This window comes from Procambarus clarkii, chromosome 67, assembly GCF_040958095.1.
Source record: "Procambarus clarkii isolate CNS0578487 chromosome 67, FALCON_Pclarkii_2.0, whole genome shotgun sequence".
In the NCBI taxonomy this organism is placed as follows: Eukaryota; Metazoa; Arthropoda; class Malacostraca; order Decapoda; family Cambaridae; genus Procambarus; species Procambarus clarkii.
In genome coordinates, this window is record NC_091216.1 from 25,266,510 (window position 1) to 25,287,154 (window position 20,645).

Below are 20,645 nucleotides of genomic sequence, written 5' to 3' on the forward strand. Positions count from 1 at the left end.
GGCTAACTTCCAAAACAGCAGCATTGCCATTCCCATGAACACATTAGTTTAGATATTACAACCCATCCCGCCCTTAAACACAAAAATACAAACTAGATATACTTTGTTTTTCTATTTCGTTTAAATTTTGTTATTTCTGAATTCAGTTAATTATATTTATTTATATATTTCAGTGCTCCCAATTAAAACATATATCCTTAAAGATACCTGGTTTATTATGCTGTATATCCTAAAACTAACAATATTTTAAATGACAATCAATCAAATTTGAATAACTACCATGAATAAACTAAAAAATCTACATAAATAAAAAAAAAAAAGATTAAAATTTTAGCTACTGAGCTGAACACAATTTTAATATTGTACTAATTTTGGTTAACAATAAAAGCTCCCCCTTCCCCCTTGATAATTTTAGCACCTTGCTCATTGTACCATACGTTGAAAAGGGTTAAAAAAAAAAATCTGATGTGAGAGGAACACAAAGGGCGAGAGTGGATACATATTCGGTTGGGGGGCATGGCAACCAACAATGAGAAATGTAGTATTAATTGTGGATGTCTTACAATGACACAATACTGTACCAGTTTCTACCTACAAGTTCTGCGTTGGTAAAGAATGAAGGCGTCCCCCTCCCCAGGGTCAGGCACAAGTATTCATTCCCAACATTTGACACAAAATTCCGATATAACCCAAAAAAAGTAACTTTGAAAATAGAACAAACATATTTATGTGTCGGGCAGTTGATACATTATCTCGGTATGGATTTCTCATCATTTTGCATAAAAAAGTATGCAAATATTGTTTTTCGTTTCACATTTATATTGATTACGTAATGTGTACACTACAATAAAAATTTGATTAAAACCCAACAAGTAACGAAAGAGTATAAACATTTGACATGTCTTCCCCCCAAACTTTGTGTGTTAACACCAGGACTTAACATCTGGGAGAGCAACAAGCCAGACCACTTTAGTGCTAAACTCCTAAAATTTAAAGTGACGAAAAGAAAAAACTTTACATAGTGCAGGTAAGTAATTATCAATAGAAGGCACCAAGCCAGAAGACTATTTAGAACCATCCATGATGCAAGATATTCAAAAGCTCCTACATATCACCACAGATGTCAATACAATAGCAATGCCGTGCAGGGGGACAACAGCTGGAATGCAATGAAATTAGATATTGTGGAAACAACCTCTATCTACAGCTTCGAGAGTAAACACGAAAGGGAGCTCTTAAATGACTACTAGAAAACGCCAGGTTCAAATGGAAATAAGACAACTTCCAAAGAGCTAGATCTCGCTCCCTGTAGACTCCGATACATAAGCAATGGCCCGTCATAGCTTCAAAAGCAAGTACGACAGAAGTTTCAACATCAAAAGACGTATAAACAGCCAGTGCATTACGTAGGAGATAGAAATTTATAGCAAGATCTCACTCTTATCAACACAGTTATTAGAATCTGCTTAATAATGATGGTTTATACGAGGTGAATGACAGCTAATTATTGTTCTCATTTTTGTTTCCAGGACAACTGTGATGTAATGAGAATGGCCAAGTTGTATGAAACGAGGGTACACTGTACAAGTTGAAACTGTTGACTAGAAAATGTATAGTAAAAAACCATGTCAGATGTGCAAGCGATGAGTCACAATAACATGGCTAAAGTATGTTGACCAGACCACACACTAGAAGGTGAAAGGATGACGACGTTTCGGTCCGTCCTGGACCATTCACAATCGACTTGAGAATGGTCCAGGATGGACAGAAACATCGCTGTCCCTTCACTTTCTAGTGTGTGGTCTGGTCTGGTCAACCATGTCAGATGAACTTGGTATACACTTGTTATACAGGTATGTTACCTTTCATCACATTACTCTGTATATGAAGCCTTTCATAAACATTACATACACCAGTAGGCATACAAATTGTTTACATTTACTGTTTTGATACATTTACTATTTCACTAACCAGAATTAATACACGTGAAGTACCATATACTGTGGATTCCCAAATGAATATGCAGTTCTATATTTTGGATCACAACAATAATGGCATGGAATACATTACCCTAAGATTATACAGTAAAATATTTAGATAAACCATCAGTAAATAAAACAACTTTCTGGTTTTCATTACACATAAAATATAATATGGAGAATACAATGAGAATACTATACACAACCATTTCATGAGAGGTGAATAACAGTGCCAAGTCTAAAATATATATATACAGTACACTCAATTTCTGGTAAGCACTAAATATACTCAAGATACATTATCTACTACAGTAGAAATATCTACACAGATAACTTTGAAGTCTTGTTCAATATATACAATTTCTCATACTTAACTAATATAGTGCATACAAAATTGGTTAAAGCAAATACCTTTTCATGCAAGTTTCTCACATAAAATCTACTATTTTTTATAACAAGATTTTGCACAATATAAGTACATTCAGTTCTATTTTTGCATAAAAATTATTTACAAGTGGAAAGCACTATACTCAAGAAATTTCAACATGTTTCCAGTAAAAAACTACATTTTTTGAAGAATCACCAATGCATTAAATGTCAAATTGTCATATTTATATACAACTAACTTTCCTTTTATAGTACAATACTGCATACTGGATAGAATTACATGCTATTTCAATCACATGCTTAACCACTGCACTGCGCAAAGCGCCTTTAGGCGCTCAGAGAGTTGTGCTTTTTGTTTTTTAATTTGGCTATATTTTAATGTTTTTTAATGTTTTCATTACTATTTGTGTTTTGAAATGGAAATAGTTGACTTTGGAAACATTTTGACATTAAATTTACCTGAACATTTGTAAAAATAACAAAAATATGTCCTTGACAATTGCACCAAGACGTTTTTGCCGAAAATAGGTGAGCAGTGCAAGGGTTAAGATATACAAATACTACTGATTACAAAACCTTACTTTTGTCAAGTTCATATCTATTATAAAGTGGAACCTCGATAATTAAAAAACCCAAACATTTTAAACAAATTTTGCCACTTGTTAACACTGATGATCCAGATCAGGGGGTCTGAATAATCAAAGTAGCTTCAATAATGTGGATCACCCTGTCAAAAATGACCTTTTATAAATACGAATAAATAAAAATGTCTCGCATTATTTTATACAAAATGCAATATTTATATAGTAGTTCTGTGTCACCTGTAGAAGGAAAACTTCAGTATACTGGTAAGCAAAGCGAAAAGGAGCAAAAACTCTGATCATTCTTAAGCATAATGATTTAAATCAGGCTGTCGTGAGAAGTACAAGGTTCCACTGTGTAATGAGATATTTGAAGAAGCAATAATTTACACTAATAATATATAATATGTGCGTGTGTGTGTGTATGTTTGATTTATACTGTATAACACTATCCAGAGGACGACGACAATATATACCTTAAATACAAACATGCCTAACCCACAACAAAACATACTGTACAATACACATTACTTAAAATTTACAGTATATCTAGTGAAGTAAATTAGAAAATTTATATGCAGTGAAAGATTGTTTGGGTATAGATTTCCCTGCTAAAGAAACTACGTACAAAGCATTATAATTTATTAACTTTGGCATTTTGTTTTCAGTAAAATAATCACTGAAACTTACATATTTTATGGCAGTATTCAAATGCACTTAAATTCTGGTTAAATGTTTCACCAGTTACCATTATTCTCTAATTTAGTCATCATATTTAAATAAATATAAACAGCATGGCATTTTCTGTGATCTAGAAATGCTTAAAGTTATTCACCGAGATCACTTTACTTAAAAAGAGGTTTAAGAATGTCGTACTAAACTTTTAACTTTCAGTCATTGGCCTTTGTTAATCTCAAAAGACCACAGAATGTTTTGTTATTTGCCTCTTATCATTATAACCAAGCCCAAAGAAAATATTCTGCAAATGGAAATTTGATCTTTCCCATTGAGTGTTTGAATCCACACCTGAATGTTATTTCCAAACAGAATTGCACAGAAGGATTGGGTTGCAAGACATTTCCTTTGAGCTATGCCAGGAAGAGATTTATGTGCAATAAGTGTGCATATTACATTGGAGGCCTATATACAGTACTGTTTTGTCAAGTTGTGCATCAATCAACAGAGTTTATTCAAAACAAACACTACATTGTGAAGACAAATATGTGAAACAATGAACATATTTCTACATGCAAATGTATATTCTACAAGAACAAATGACTGGAAAAGGAGGCAGGAGGAAAGGGAGGAAGGGCATAGTCGAAGTGACGACTTTGATGCAATTTGTATCGAGGGTAAAAAAGTGCATAACACTTATTTTTTGGAGTCTAACTTAAAATGGTCCAAAACTCATTTCGAGGAAGGTGTAAAATATTTTTGAGTAAACTGAGAATATGCGTAAAATTATAGCGTGTGTTTTTGTTGTGTGTAATATTTTATACTGTATGTACAAAATACAATCAATGTGTTTTCATAAGACACACTGGTACAGTATATATATATGGGGAATAAAAGATCCAAATGACTGTGTGACCAAGAGAAATCAACAGTTGTATACATTTCAATAAATTAATGTACAAAAAAACCTTCACGTGTCCAATACATATACAAATAAAACTTTCAACTTTTACAAAGTTGAAAAACAAAATAGTTTGTAAATATGACACCATGACATTACAAGGCTCCAGATGTCAACAGCACATAACTCTCTCATAAGGTATATGATGTATACACTTATTTGATGCACCATGACACTAACAAGCTCAAAATGTATACATATCTATAATACTATCCTTAGGTATATGCATACACATATTGGAAGCAATATATTAACATTATTGAGAGATATAAAAAAAATTGGAAAAAGAACACTTTCTAGACAACTTTAACTTGAGCTAGGGAGTGTGTTGTAAGCGAGAAACTTGGCCGATACATTGTTAGGATGTTGCATTGAGACAGATCAAAAGCCAACCGAAATATTAGTGTTAAAACAATCAGGCAAAGCCATAATGTATTCCCTGGTCTAACCTACAGCATTTATAAAATGAAAATGTTAATAGAACGACCAAAATTTAAGTGGATTATGACCAAAATACTCTACCATTGACTCTTTATCATGCATGTGAAATTTTGCTCATGGGAGGGAATTATTACAATACACATACACACACACACACATATATACACCTAGGCAAATATACCAAAATTAAGAACAAAACTAAGAACCGACCTTCTGTTTTTTCTCTTGGTCCTTGAAACGTTTGACAATATCCGGGCACCCTTCTAGATTTTCCTCAGGCTCCCAAGTGTTAAATTTCGGACCCCAATCCTTCCACTGAATTAAATACTCTTTTTTTCCTTTCTTTTCACGTTCTTCCAAAATTTTTTCAACCTGTACATCATAAAAATTATTAATATCCATTTTAATTTAATTCTGTTTATATTACCCATGTCCTACTTTCACGGTGTGTGAAGATACCAGGCAGGAAAGAATAGAGGTGTAATCGAGAGACCTTTAGTAACCCCAACGCCCATTTACATTATTATCGAGACATTTAAAATAAATAAGGGAAGTGATATATGTTGACCAGACCACACACTAGAAGGTGAAGGGACGACGACGTTTCGGTCCGTCCTGGACCATTCTTAAGTCGATTGTGAGAATGGTCCAGGACGGACCGAAACGTCGTCGTCCCTTCACCTTCTAGTGTGGTTTGGTCAACATACTTTAGCCACGTTATTGTGACTCATCGCCTGCAAGTGATTTATTACAAGACATAGTAAGATAAGATAAATACCAACACTTGTGCATTTTATGTAAAGATTTGAACTACATCAAGTCTTCTGCACTCTCTTGAGTGCATTATTGAGCGCTGAGTATATGATTTGGACAAAACTTACAGGATAATAATGCATCAACATGTAGTTATACCCAAAGGAGAGAGGCTATCGCGACTACTTGGATTTCTCCATCTATTAGTATCTAATTTTAGTTCACTAAATTATTTTTCTTGTGAAATTATCCTCAGCTGTAAAGCTTTTGTGTCCAGCAAAATTATTTAAAATACAGTATTTAAAATATTAATTAAAATTCTTAATATTTTAAATATTTTAGCTGGAAACAAAAGCTTTACTTTTGAGGACAGTTTTACAAGAAAAATGATTTAGAGAATTAAAATTAGATATGAATAGATGGATAAATCCAAGTAGTCCCAATAGCCTCGCTCCTATGGGCATGGAGTGTGTTACAAGGAACAGTATCCGGATGGATACCTTTATTAACACCAACTCCAGTTCTCAGAATCCCAGGATGACAGAAATGACAACCGATCATAATTCCCTAAAAGAAATCTCCTCGACCACATCGGCCGTTGGGAATGAAGGTGACATAATCAGGTCATGAAGAATAAAAGAACTAGATTCAGGATAGCAACCATATTAGCTGTCGAGATGCAAGTTTTGTTGAAACCGTATACTCAAGAGCTTGATAAATGCACTCAGGAGAGTGCAAAGGACTTAAGTGTATTTCAAATCTTTACATAAAATACATAAACATGTTGCAGACGATGAGTCACAATAACGTGGCCAAAGTATGTTGACCAGACCACCCACTAGGTGAAGGGACGACGACGTTTCGGTCCGTCCTGGACCATTCTCAAGTCGACACAATTGACTTGAGAATGGTCCAGGACGGACCGAAACGTCGTCGTCCCTTCACCTTCTAGTATGGTCTGGTGTACATAAACATGTTTTTTTTTTTATCCTACAATGTAGAATCAAACAGCCATTTCACTGACAAGATGAAAGTACTCCATATGAGCTGTCACAAAAACAATCTATCAGCAAATTCTCCCCATAGTATTGCTGGTTAGCTGTTGCCAAGCACATTATCATTCAATCATGAACCTCCCAAACTTCCTTGCCTCATCCCACCCAATGACTAGCCGGCAAAAATGTATTTGTCATTCATTATTCACTCGAAGCCAGGACAACCTTCAACTTTTTAACAATGTCATACAACAGACATTTACACTTCACCTTCCTGCAATTATTACTCATTATTCAGTCCTCCTGTCTAACACAGGGTCTTCACAGACTCCACACTGCTATAACACACATTTTTCACATTCACTCTATACAAGTGTGTAAAATACATAAAGGCTAAAAAGTAACATCTTCATACGTACATCACTTATACTAGGTTGACAGGCGGGACCAAAGCTTCGAAGCTCAACCCCCGCAAGCACCAATAGGTGAGTACATCCCTTATATTTATACTTTCAAAAAACAAACCTTTCATTGCACCAGACATTTTTCTTCCCGTACAAACTACTCTACACTTTACTTCAATGAGTTAGTCAATAAAATATTAGCTATTCATTTTTTACTGATCAACATTAACTTAGATTTACTTTCAACTATCACCTCTCTCACAAACATCATTTACATATACTGTTGACCAGACCACACACTAGAATGTGAAGGGACGACGACGTTTCGGTCCGTCCTGGACCATTCTCAAGTCGACTGTGATGAGGAAGTAGAGACAGGCAATAAATAGGCACGAGAGAGAAGAGGAGCAAAGTAAGGTGTAGTAGTAGGAACTGCAGAGGGCCTATTGGCCCATACGAGGCAGTTCCTATTATAACCACCTAAGGAGAAGGAGAAAATAATAGGAATAAGAAGAGGAAAGCAAGGGAACGTAGGAGAAGACAATGAACAGAAAAAAAGAGAAGAGAGAAAGAAAGAAAAGAAAGAAAAATAAGAGAAAGAAAGACAACGTTTCGGTCAGTCCTGGACCATTCTCAAGTCGATGGTCCTGGACCTCGACTTGAGAATGGTCCAGGACGGACTGAAACATCGTCGTCCCTTCACCTTCTAGTGTGTGGTCTGGTCAACATACTTTAGCCACATTATTGTGACTCATCGTCTGTATATCCCTCCGTCTCGTGCCCTTTTCATGTGCACATGGGAAAATAAGGCTTGGTTGCTTACCCTTTGCATTCTACACTAACAAGAAGGGAGATATTAATTATATCCTATTCACAGCACACATCACAGCTAATTCCTTGGTATCACACAATCTTGCCCCCAATTTACTACAGAACATGTCAAGTTGAAACACCTAATTGTTAGAAAGATCTTTAAGAATACTTTCTTCACAATTAAATAATCATGTAGCAATAAAGTGTTCCCAATTTGATGTTTCACCCTTACAATGTTACCAGCACCAGGAACTTTTCCTATACTGTACTATTCCAAAAAATACACTGTTCATTCTCACTCCTAATATTACACTAATTGATAACTATAATCTGTTATTAAATATCAGTAGCATAAGAATGAATTATATACTGCATATATACATACATATGACATTTAGGTAGCGCTTACAACCAGGCCTGGTTGCCAAGGGCTATTTCACAAGACAAACAGTTAAAGGATAATACTTAATATAATTTTGCAAAATTAAGTCTGCATTACCACTTGGTTAACAGTGAAAGTAAATTAAATAAAAAAATTGAACTTAATTTTACCAAGAATAGGTCAAATTAGGTTACATTAGCTTTAGCTGTTAATACCGAGGCAAATTAATGTTTTGCAAACCTGTCTCAAAGAACATGCACATAAATGTCATATGTTAAGGGGAAAATATACTTAGTTAAAATAAGTTAATTACTCTAGACCAACATCCATAAATCAGAGTGGCTACTAAATTCAATTGTATTTGTCTTAATGCTATTTTGATTTAATACCATCTAAAACTTTGTCAATTATAAATAAACGCAAAAATTAATCTTATCCAGTGAATGATAAAATTATTAATGTTTTAGCAATTTAAAAGACAAAACTTAAGATACAGCACATAACAATATAAGCAACTCTTTACCTGCCAATCCTCTTGCTTTTCCAACGTCTCAAGAGTCGTTTTAAAACGTTTCAGAAGCTCAGGGCAATTCAATTCATCTTCTGCAAGCCATGAGTCATATTTGGAATTCCATCCTTTCCAGCGAACTTTGTACTCTGTGCGACCCTTCACTTCTCTCAGTCCCATAATGGCCTCTACCTGTTGGAGAATGTGGTTTGGGCTCTCTGATATGCTTTATGTCGTCGTAATGCATACACATGCATTTCGAGCACACAAGCGTAAACCTGTTTTCAACTGATTATCTCAAAATGGCACCTAATGTTCTATATATAATATTATGTACAATCTACATACTAAACTAAGTAAAGAACTGTAATCTACTTAAAACAAGAAGACGTCTATCCACAGTTCTGATGCACATAATAGCTAGCACCAAATCAGTGCCAGTTTAAGATGTGCTAGTAACTTAGATTAGTCGGGTGAAATATCTTGTTTTAGTTTTCTACGGAAGTGTACTTAGTTTTACAAAGGCCTTAAAATATGCACATTATTCTATTCATTACAAAACTAAAAGATACACCATAGTACAAAAATAACATAATTGCCATTTATGAAAATTTTTTGTCTACATATTAAAGAGGTTGCTTAACAGTGAGAATTGGTTGAAGCAGTTTGTAATAACAACATTCTATGAACAAATCCTCGGAGGTAGGTTCAAACCCTCATCACGGCCCTTGTGGATTTGTTCATTTGATACATCATTCTATTGTGATTTCTGTGTGTAACATTCTATGAATCCTTTGATACTGTAAGAACAGTTCATAATAATTACTGAATAAACCAGTTCGTCTCAAATTGTCACAAGACACTACGATACTCATACCAACACCCTCCCGTGTGCACAACACTGCAGCACTAGTGAGTGGCTTTGAGAACACACTTTTCTGATTTTTAATCTTTTAGGCAGTCTTCCTTTGCTCCTCCCGTTTTTCACTAGTGGTAAATAGCACAAATACTAGCATGTAGAATAAAACAAGTAGGTTTTGGTTCATAGCACACACACACTTATGTATCCAGAGTTCAAAATGACGAACATTCTATGGTAGTTGTTATAATCCATGATATCTAATATAATCCACAACAATGTTCAATTCCTTGTTTATTGATATTTAAACCCCACATAACTCCAAATTTACCAAAAATTAACAATTCGCAAATCATTTTATTTTCATAATACATTTCAATCAACACTGTCGTGAAAAACCTGATACAATATACGGAAACATAAGTGGGCCCTCGATGGAGTCGGACCTATGGCATTAGCAGAACTCTAATATACTCAACAACAGAACATACCTTCATAATAGGTTTGACTAGTGTAACTTAACAGATTTTTCACATGTGAACATTTAACTACAGTACCAGTCATCCATGCTGTGTTTACAGTATGTGTCAACCTACAATAATATTACAGGATATACCATGACATCGCTTAACCCTTTTTTGCTGGGCATAAATGTACCCATTTGTAAATGTTTTTTTTTCAGTCTGGCTGATGCACAGGTTTCAGACAAAATATTTACACAAATATCCGAGATCATTCATTGGGGAATATATTTTGGGCATTATTTACCTACATGGCAGTAAAGTGGAGGATTACACTGTGAAATATTTATAGTAACATACCTGCAGGTAATCAATGCAAGGCAAATTAAAAAAATAGCTTTTGATTATATATTGGATCAAAGTTATCACTTATAGGATTACTAAATAAATTCACTGGTAGCTTTATGTAATCTGCAATTGCAAAGAAAAAGTAATGGCAATTTCCCAGTCATTAAAATATTATATAAATGATATCTGCACAATCACAAGTGATGTGGGGGTGCAGAAGGCATTACAGCATGTCTAGAAGTACCATGAAGCATCAATGTAATCCCAAAGTAAAACATTGCGTGTAAATTAAATGCTCCTTATTGAGCTGGTCGCTGCCTTAAGCAATATCCTCCTTTCCATGAGATTTTGTATACACAAACCTGGGCCCATGAGACTTTCCCTCTCCTGCCACAAAATAATTTTTTTCTAAATGATCTTGCCATGAAACACTCAAACCAGCCCTAAATGAAATAAAACTGTCAAGTAGTGCTCAGCTACTCCACACAAATAACTAGTAGCACACCTGGCTGTTTCACAGCACCAGCAATCAATACCGAGCCTGTCAACTAACTCGCCTTGCTTTCATCCCACTAAGATAAAATTAGGTGAAGGGAATTTAAGGGACAAAAGAACCAGTTTAGATAGGAGCATCCAATACACAAAATATCTTATTTCTTAGCATATGTCACTATGTTGATCCTTTAGGTAAGTCACCATAGACAAAGGAATACAAAGTAAAACAACATAAAAGGCACAGAAAGGTTTGCAACTCATCACATCACTGGGCTTGTCACAATAGGGTTAAGTAAACTGAAAAGGGCAGCTTGATTGATAACTCCTGACAACTGACCCTCCAACTGATGCTACAGACAGCTGGTACACCAGAATCCCTGTTGCAAGCAGAAGCAAGACCCACTCATATCCTTCCCCAATCTTAATCAGGCAAGAAAGTTGAATGTGAAGAACTTGCACAAGACAGCAGTCACACCAAAGCCAACAAAAATGTAGGCAATTAATTCAACCATCTGCATTGCACTCTTCAATGAATTCAATGCACTCTGCATTGAGATGAAAAAAACAAGAGCTGCAGGCTGGAAAGAAACTAAACCACAGCCCAGTTCATGGAATCAAAGCAGTTACCCATCCAAATCCAACCACTTCCCACAACAAAGAGAGTTAAGGTCGGTCAAGGAACCAAGCTCAGGCAAAACATCTTAATTCCGTGCCTAGGTCCAATGGCCACTTAAGACACCCCCCCAACTTTCTATGGGAAAAAATTTACAACTCTCATGAAGATCGAGGGAGGGACTAGTAGACTCCAGCCTGGAATCTGGTATAACATGCACCACCCAAGAGGGAAACACCTACATGGCTACAGCATGAAACCCGTTAAAGCACTGCAGTCCATGGAGGGGCTAGGAAGCCAAAGCAGAACAGAACAGCAGTTACTTTCCTGTTGCAAGAGCCTAATACAGGGAAGGTTAGGGTTTGCAGGATGTTCAATGGGAGACTGAAATGGAAGGAAATCAGCAAATGAGGTTGAGCTTGTGACAACAAAAATTCAAAGTAATAGAACAGTTTATTTATACCTCTCAGGAGGGGAAGGGGACATAAAGGAGAACAGCAAACCCATGGTTCAACAGACAGTGTAAGAAAGAGAGAAAAATAAAAGCATGGAAGTAGTATGGGAACATTGGTACCCAGGCAAACAGGGAGGCACTTAGGAAGGCCAGAAATTAGTACAATAGGTTCAGGAAAGCAACAGAACAGCAGCTTGAAAATGGCATAACAGCAAAAGTAAAGAGCCAACCAATCTAGGCTGTTGCATAGCCATATAGAGGAAAACGACAGAATGAGACCATGTAATCAGACTGTGGGGACATGGAGGAACACACTTAGAAAATGATGAAGTGTGTGAAGAACTCAACAAGACGTCCAGGAGGTACAGAAATTGGAACCAGATTAGTGTCCAAGGAGACATGACAACTGACAACCAGAAACAAAACTACATTAGTGGAGCTAATGAAATGTATCCAGCATCCAGCACCCGAAGGAGCTGGATGAAGCAAATGCATTAGAACTAGATCAGGTATCACCATGGTTAGTGAAGGAAGCTGCAGGATCATGTGTTATTCATTAACTACTGTGTTCGACATTGCACCTGAGATTGGAGAGCTACCAGAAACTTGGAAAAAGGCAAAAGTAGTTCCAATATTCAAAAAAGGGGGACAAAACATGAAGAACTAAACTATAATGCAATGTCATTAACATGCCTTCTATGCAAAATTCTGCTAAAATATTTTAGAATAAAAAAAGATTTTAGAACTTTGTTTTAGAGTAAATTTTAGAGGCACAACATGGCTTGAGGGAAAATCATGCTCAATAATAAACTTGACTGAATTATATGACAGGTTCTTCAAAATATGACAGAAGAAAGCTGGGTGGGAAGAATGCATCCTCCAAGACTGCCAAAAGCTTTCGATAAAATTCTTCACAAAAGACCAACACACACAAGCTGAGAGAAATGCGGGGTAACAAGAAAGGCCCCAGTTGGACTGTACATGGGGACACCCGACTGGCAGGAAACAAAAGGTCATAGAAGAAAGCCTGGAGAGGAGTGAAATGTGGTGTTCCATACGGTGCTGCCCTATGACCACAGCCCTTTAATTGATTGGAGAGCTACCAGAGCTAATGAAAGCTCACTAACCATGGTGATACCTGATCTAGGTGAAAGCCTTCACTAACCATAGTGATACCTGATCTAGTCCTAATGCATTTGCTTCATCCAGCTCCTTCAGGTGCCTGTATACATTTCATTAGCCCTATGACCACTGCCCTTTAATTGATGTAAATTACTTCCCAAATGGAGTGAGCTTGTACATATCAATGCTGGGAAGATGAAGCAACATGTGAACAGAACAACATTAGCAACATATGAGAAGTTAGCAAACATAAGATCATCATTTAAGAATCTAAACAAGGAGGCTTTCAAGTTCATATATATGCTGCCTATGTGAGACCACTACTCAAGTATGCAGCTTCAAAATGGAACTCACACCTTGCGAAGCATAAACAAACTTGAGAAAGTTCAGATGTTTGCAACTAGATTAGTACCTGAATTGAGAGGCCTCAGCTATGAGGACAGGTTCAGGGCACTCACCATCACAATCTTAGGAGAGAAACATAGGGAGATATATATGATCACTACATACAAGACCTCTGAGGGGAACAGTCAAAGTGGTCAACGGAAGACTATCTAAATGAAGAGAAGGTAGGACAAGGGGACATCACTTGAAGCTGGAGACACGAACAGAGTTGTAGAGATGTAAGGAAGTTCCTGTTTCTTGTACAGGTGGTGGGGCAAGTGGAATGTACTGAAGGAATTGTTGAAGTCAATTTCATCCACAACTTTAAGAAAAAATATGATGGAAATATTAATGTTAAGAGAGGTAATTAGCATACCAGCGAGTCGCCCGTTTCATGAGGAATAGGATATTACTTAAGGAAGCAATCAAGTACCCACATGCCAAGATTGTGCACGTAACTCGCCACAACGCTGACAACTAGTATTTAGCGTGGTTTGGTTTTAAACATGTACCGAATGAGTCAATTTGACAAATATTGACCATGCACATACTGAATGTACTGCACACAAAATTTAAGTTACAATAAATATTATCTAGATTAATTAAGATGTACTGAGGAATATATGTTTCTATACGAATTCTATAACTATCTGAACACTTAAAATTGCCTAGCCAATGACAGGAGTGGCAGCTCACCTCTTTTGATGAATAAAAAGCAATGTGACACTGCATACAATACCTATATTTTATAATATCACCTAAACAGGCATAAACTATTAAATGTAATATTCTAGCATTTGATGTACATCATAATAAAATGTGGGGGAGGGGGGAGGGTTTAGTACATAGCTAGCCCAGTTTGGTGCTGTATTATATTGTTTACAGGCCTAGGCTACATATACTTTAAACAATGTGTAATGCTATTACTCGCAAAACCATATATTTCATATTTATTTATATATATATAAATAAAACACAACATGAAGATGAACTGTTTACAGGACACATTTATATTTTTAAATACAGTACTGTACAGTCCAGGAGTTTGGAATAATTAAGCCCTGAGATGTGGGCAGGTTTCTTGAATGACACAATTCTAATTGAGAAAAATCCATTACCTTTATTAACCTAACTCCACTATTATCAACTCATACCAATGGAATAAAACCCTGGAGTTACTAAATAAAGCATAGTGCAATAAAACACCACTTTCTCAGTGGCACTTGACAGCTTTCTTAACTCACATAAAGACACTGAACATGTCAAGTTGCTGGTGACACTTTTTGTACACAGAGGACACAAGTGCTTTTTCCAGCAGCTTTGTCCCCTCTATGCCACGAGTTCACGCGAGATCTAAAACTCAACCTTCTTTCACGAGATCTTCGGAAACTGCCGAACAACACTGATCGTCTGGAGCTCTCAATAATCTGACTGCCATGACAACCACCAGCAGGAGGACCAAGCCTACCCAACATTTGGGATAAGTCAGTCAGTTCACAATAGCTCCAGAAAACCATATACAAATATAGTACACAAGAAATATGGGCAGAAATGGGTGGCTGCAGAGGTGCAAACAGAAAGGGATGTTTCATTTATGCTCAACATTTTATTTATGAGCTTAAACTAATTGGTAGCTTATTTCAGCTCACTTTAAACAATGCCCCTCACAGATGAACAATACTATGAACATGTAGTATAACTAGGGTATTTAACCCAACAATTGACATCAGAACTATCTGATCTAGGGTTAGAAACTACAGCCTGGAGACAATGACCAGTCAGTCAAATGCCTCGACACCCACTGAGCTTGTCCCAGTTCCATCAGAGCACCAAAATCCTGGGTGCCAAAAACAACCATAGACACGGGTGGAGAAAACAACTATGGAAGGTTAACAAATGCTTGCAAGGTTCAAGTCCAAAGATGTATATGGGACTGACATTTGACAACCTGGGGAAAAAGACCCTGAGAAGACAAAGCTTCCATGAAAAACAACATAGGACAAGAAGGTACAGGACAGTACAACAGCCCCTGAGGCCCTCATAGAACAACTCACTAGAGATAACCTCAGGCAAGAGGTGGCGAGTCGGTCTAAGATGGAAAAAAAAAAGCCATTACTAATATGTGGAAAAATGCTGACTCCAGGTGCACGCCAGGTGCACTCCAGGCGTACTCCAGGTGTACTTCCGGTCGTGACACTTTTAAGCATATTATGGTCCATGGTTAAGGCACATGTCCGGGGTGACCCAGGACACTACTAGTTTGATCCCGTCGTCTTGCTCCAAAGATTTGATCATAGATATATGACAACATGTTATTGTAATTTCAATCGTGCATATCTGTGGAGCTCCAAGAAAAACCCACAAAAGCTTCAATTTCTATCACAGGTAACAGAAGCTGAACCCAAGCTTTGACCAAGCAAACGAACCACAGTGAAGAGAAAAGGTCCATTAAGAAGCCTTCCTGCCCTCTAACATGACCTATTTATTACTTAGGATTTTCAAACCAATATTCTGTTCTCATGAAGCTACTGCAAAACAATTGTGGAAATAGCAGGTAAATGACAAAACTAAAAAAAAAAAAATTTAATGCCATAATTTTTTAGTTGAAAAGTCAGTTCACAATATTTTGGCTCCGTAGCAAAAAACACACTACACAACCTGTCATTGTATGGGGGGAGAGGGGCAGACAAGTTTCTAGTTGCATTGACCTGATGATGCAAAGATAAAGGCTAAGTCAACCCCCTGTTGTTATGAGAAAATATTTAGATGTTATGGTAGAACAACTAGCAGAACAAATTGCGCTACATTGGATCTGACGAGATGCCAATTCAAGATTTGTGTGGTGGTGGCCAGGTCGCATCTTGTGGGCAACATTACCTTTCTCAGCACCCTCCACACACCACCCTCAACATGTTGCCACTTTCCTTCATTATACCATACACTACATCCACAAATTCCTTCGGAGAAACCCCCCTATTGTTATCCAAATAATTAAATAATAGCTAATATTAAACGATCCATGACCACCCTCTTAAATAATGCAACAAGATGGAGACAGGGTGAGGTAATAATAGGGTTCTGGGAGTTGAAGAACCTCAGTAATAGAAGTCAGTGCCCTTGCACCATTCTCTAGCAACCATGGTGATATCTGCTCTAACCCAACTATCTTTGTTGTATCTAATTCCAGAATTACACATTTAATTACTCCTCTGCAACTACAATGCTCACTAACAGATAATGTGCATTTGTCATCTACCACCCATGGTTTCTACTCTAGTACTGTTCTCTATACCATTATACCTCATGGAACATGCACCATGTTCCATTATACCTCATGGAACATGAACTAGCATTTTTCCACAAGGATCAGACCCTACATAGCCTGATCTTACACTGCTGTGTCCCTTTTGAATTACTGTTCTGTTTTTCTTCTGACTGCTTGACGTCTTCCTGTTTAACTACATGCTGCTGTTTGTCTTTTCTTGGTCGTGTCTATTGTGTCTCTGAACTGTCTATTAAACCACAAGTTAATCTGTTTGTCTTGATTACTTCACTAATGGCAAGGCACTGGGTACTTTGTGCAAGGCATGACCTGGTGTGTAAACAGAACGACCCAACCCATACAAATGGGTAGTGGGAAACATACTTATTGTTTGCCAATAAATGCATACACACTTTACAACATCATTCCAAAGAACTGCAAATGCTGTGGTATGACACAATGAGGACCACACCAATAATGTGCACTACCTAGAAGTTTGTAGTGTAAAAAAAAAAAAAAAAAAAAAAAAAAAAATCCATGGAACACAAATGATTTGTATATCTCCTAGCATCACCATGAGTGTGGAAATATTGGTGCAGCTATGTTCTTCAGTATTATTCACGATTTTTACCACATATATTAACACTTTCGTCTGACGGCGACACAGTTTGTGTCCATTAATAATTTTATGGATGTCTGACGGAGATGCATTTTGTGCCCGAAATTAAAATATTTGTTAAAATTCCATTTATTGTTCAATTATTATGGGACTAGTTTTAAAATGCGCGCCTTCAGATTGCGAACAGTTTGATACCAAAATGAACGACATAACATGACAACTGAGGTCAGAACACTGGAAAGATATTAAATACTTGTGTGGTGACGAGCGTCCAAAATTAAAATTTGTTAAAATTCCATTTATTGTTCGATTATTATGGGACTAGTTATAAAATGTGTGCCTTTATATTGTGAACACTTTGATACCAAAATGAATGATGTACCACGAAAAATTGAAGCAAAAAACTGAAGAGTATACACATTTTAGAGTGGGTGTGCACTCACGTGAAATGCTTAACCCACCTAGGGGTGGGCTGGGGCGCACACGCCGGGGACGCGAGAGTGTTAAGTCTTTCCGAATACAGAGGTGTTGAACATTTCAAGAAAATACGTAAAGAAATTCTCCAAATATTACTCGGGCACTGCAAATTTCGGAAAACAAACAAAAATATTATGCCAAAATTAAAGTATTCTTGCTGGTAATGCATAAAGAATAGAAGTAATATGGTATCCTATCTGTCTAATTAGTATCCTATCTGTCTAATTAGTATCCTATCTGTCTAATTAGATGTCTAATTAACAATAAACTGGAAAAAAAATCTATTACACAACAGATATACATCTGGACTTCCTACCTCAAACGACTCTTCCAAGTTGCGGCCAGCGGTCTTGAAGTACTTATTCAGAAGATTGTCACAATTTAGTTCTGCCTCTGGTAACCATGAATCATCCATAGGACCAAAACCCTTCCATCTAACTTTGTATTCTGTGAAGCGCCCACGCACACGATGATCCACAACTGCTTCGACCTGAATAAATGCATTAATTATTCCCTCAAAATTTGCAATCATATAATTTTTGTTTCACATCATAAATCAACAACTGTTAAAAGAAAAACTAGATATGGCTTTATCAAGAGAAACATCATTAGCCTTCCCATCTATATAAATAAAAATGGAAATGTTCGTTTGTTCAAAATCGCTAATCTCCGAAAGTACTTCACCGATTGCTTTGAAGTTTTCACACAACGTTCCATTCGCCTCCAAGCAGGTTTTTATATACATACTATATAGATGTCACGTATGTGATGGTAAAAAACAAGCTTTTTCTGAAAAACTGTGTTTTTCCATGTGAGGGAAATCTTCGAAACCAATTTACCGATTGCTTTGAAATTTTGACACAACGTTGCATTCGAATAGGCGCATATTTTTATATATCTACTATATACATGCCTCACCTGTGACAGGAAAAAACATGCTATTTTTTAAAAACAGCGCCATCTGTTGGACGTAAGGGCAACACACGCTGTAATCTCCGAAAGTTCTTCACCAATTGCTTTTAAATTTTGATACAACGTTGCATTCGAATAGACGCATCCTTTTATATGCCTCTTATATAGATGCCACCCCTGTGACAGGTAAAAACATGCATTTTTGAAAAACAGCGCCATCTATTGCACATAATGGCAACATGCACACTATACTAAATATATCGCGAATTCCATTTCAGTGTTTCCGATTGTATTGATAAATTTTATTTTCATACATTTCGATTTATTTTATTTTTTAATGAATTATTTTGTGACATTGTGTTGGAATTGAGCTGTGTTGTTAACCATACCGTTCATTTCGTAAGTATAAATGCCACACCTGTGACAGGTAAAACTATACTTTTCTTGAAGAACAGCGCCATCTATTGCATGGAAGAGCAACACACATGTTATACTAGATATGTTACAATTCCATTTCAATGTTTCTGATTGCATTGATAAATTGAATTTTCCTAGATTTTGATTTAATTTTGTGTGAATTGTGTTGTTTTTCCAGACCATTCATTTCGTGAGAGTAGTTTATTTTTACATTTTTTCATATTTTCATTTCATTTTTTTAACTGTTTTCCTTATATTACAGTGATAGGAACATCAGATCACTTGATGTTCCCAATTTTCTGATGGGAACACCAGACATTTGGGAAGGCATCGAACGAGGGAGTGGGGAATGGTTGGGATGATGAGGGGACAGAAGTGAGAGATGGTGGGGCGAACGAGGGGACAAGGGAGGGGGGTAATGGTGGGGAAGGATGAAGGGACGGGGGAGTTTGGGATGGTGGGGACGAGGGGGGTGGGGAAATGGAGAATGGTGGGAAGGACAAAGGGACTGAGGAGTGGGGCATGGTGGGGAGGACAAAGGGGCAGGGGAGTGGGGCATGGTGTGGAGGAAGAGGGGATGGTGGAGTCGGGAATGGTTGGGAGGCCGAGGAGACGGGTGAGGGGGGAATGATGGGGAAGACTGGGGGACAGGTAAGGTTGCTGTAGCCGGGTCCTGCTAGTAAATAATATAAAATGAGAATATAAATCTAGCTTCAAGTATACAGAGCAAAATATTAAGGTACAATCACCTTCCCCCAAATAATATTTGACATCAAATCGCCAAACTAATCTCTAAATAAGCCAAACAACCAGTAACAGTAAAATGATAATCTACCGAGGTACTGCTCCCAAGTGGATGCTCAATTACGCTCAAAAAGCTCTTTCTGATCAAAGCTTCTTAGAAATGAATGAATGTACAGTAATGTTAACACATGTGACTGCAGCAGTGAACATCTCCAGCCCAAGGCACACAAGTTTACCATCGGACACGAGAGAGATGACCTAGCATCACCAAGGACAAGCAACATTGGGCAGACGGTGGGCCGCCAACTCAAAGCAGGATTGCCAAAAGCCCTACGTCCTTATACTGGCAATGACATGCTAGGCACTAATAAGTATGGATAATTGAGGTCAATCTATATAATGCAACCAGAAACTATCTAGCAATACAGGGCAAGGCGTTCACCAGATGAAAACATCCTACAATCCCACATGGTAAAGAAGATTAAGAAAACATACCAAAGCCTGGGACAAAACCACGGGTCTAAACCAACAAGACAGCAGACAAAACCAGAAAGGCTGAATACTGAAATCTATTTCATCATTCTTCAGCAATGACTGAA

The 20,645-nt window shown here is 37.0% G+C and overlaps 1 protein-coding gene across 8 annotated transcripts in view; it reads right to left on the reverse strand.

The window, feature by feature from the left end:
• LOC138349485 (ABC transporter F family member 4-like) overlaps positions 1–20,645 on the reverse strand; it is a 56,444-nt gene that overhangs the window by 11,967 nt on the left and 23,832 nt on the right. For 6 of the 8 annotated variants that reach the window (XM_069310504.1, XM_069310501.1, XM_069310505.1 and 3 more), the window contains 3 exons: positions 18,290–18,463; positions 8,895–9,071; positions 5,235–5,396 (listed from right to left, as the gene is read on the reverse strand). In XM_069310504.1, coding sequence (XP_069166605.1) covers positions 5,235–5,396; positions 8,895–9,071; positions 18,290–18,463 — 513 coding nt within the window. The remainder of the gene's footprint in view (positions 1–5,234; positions 5,397–8,894; positions 9,072–18,289; positions 18,464–20,645) is intronic. The other 2 variants (XM_069310506.1, XM_069310507.1) reach the window with 1 other exon arrangement.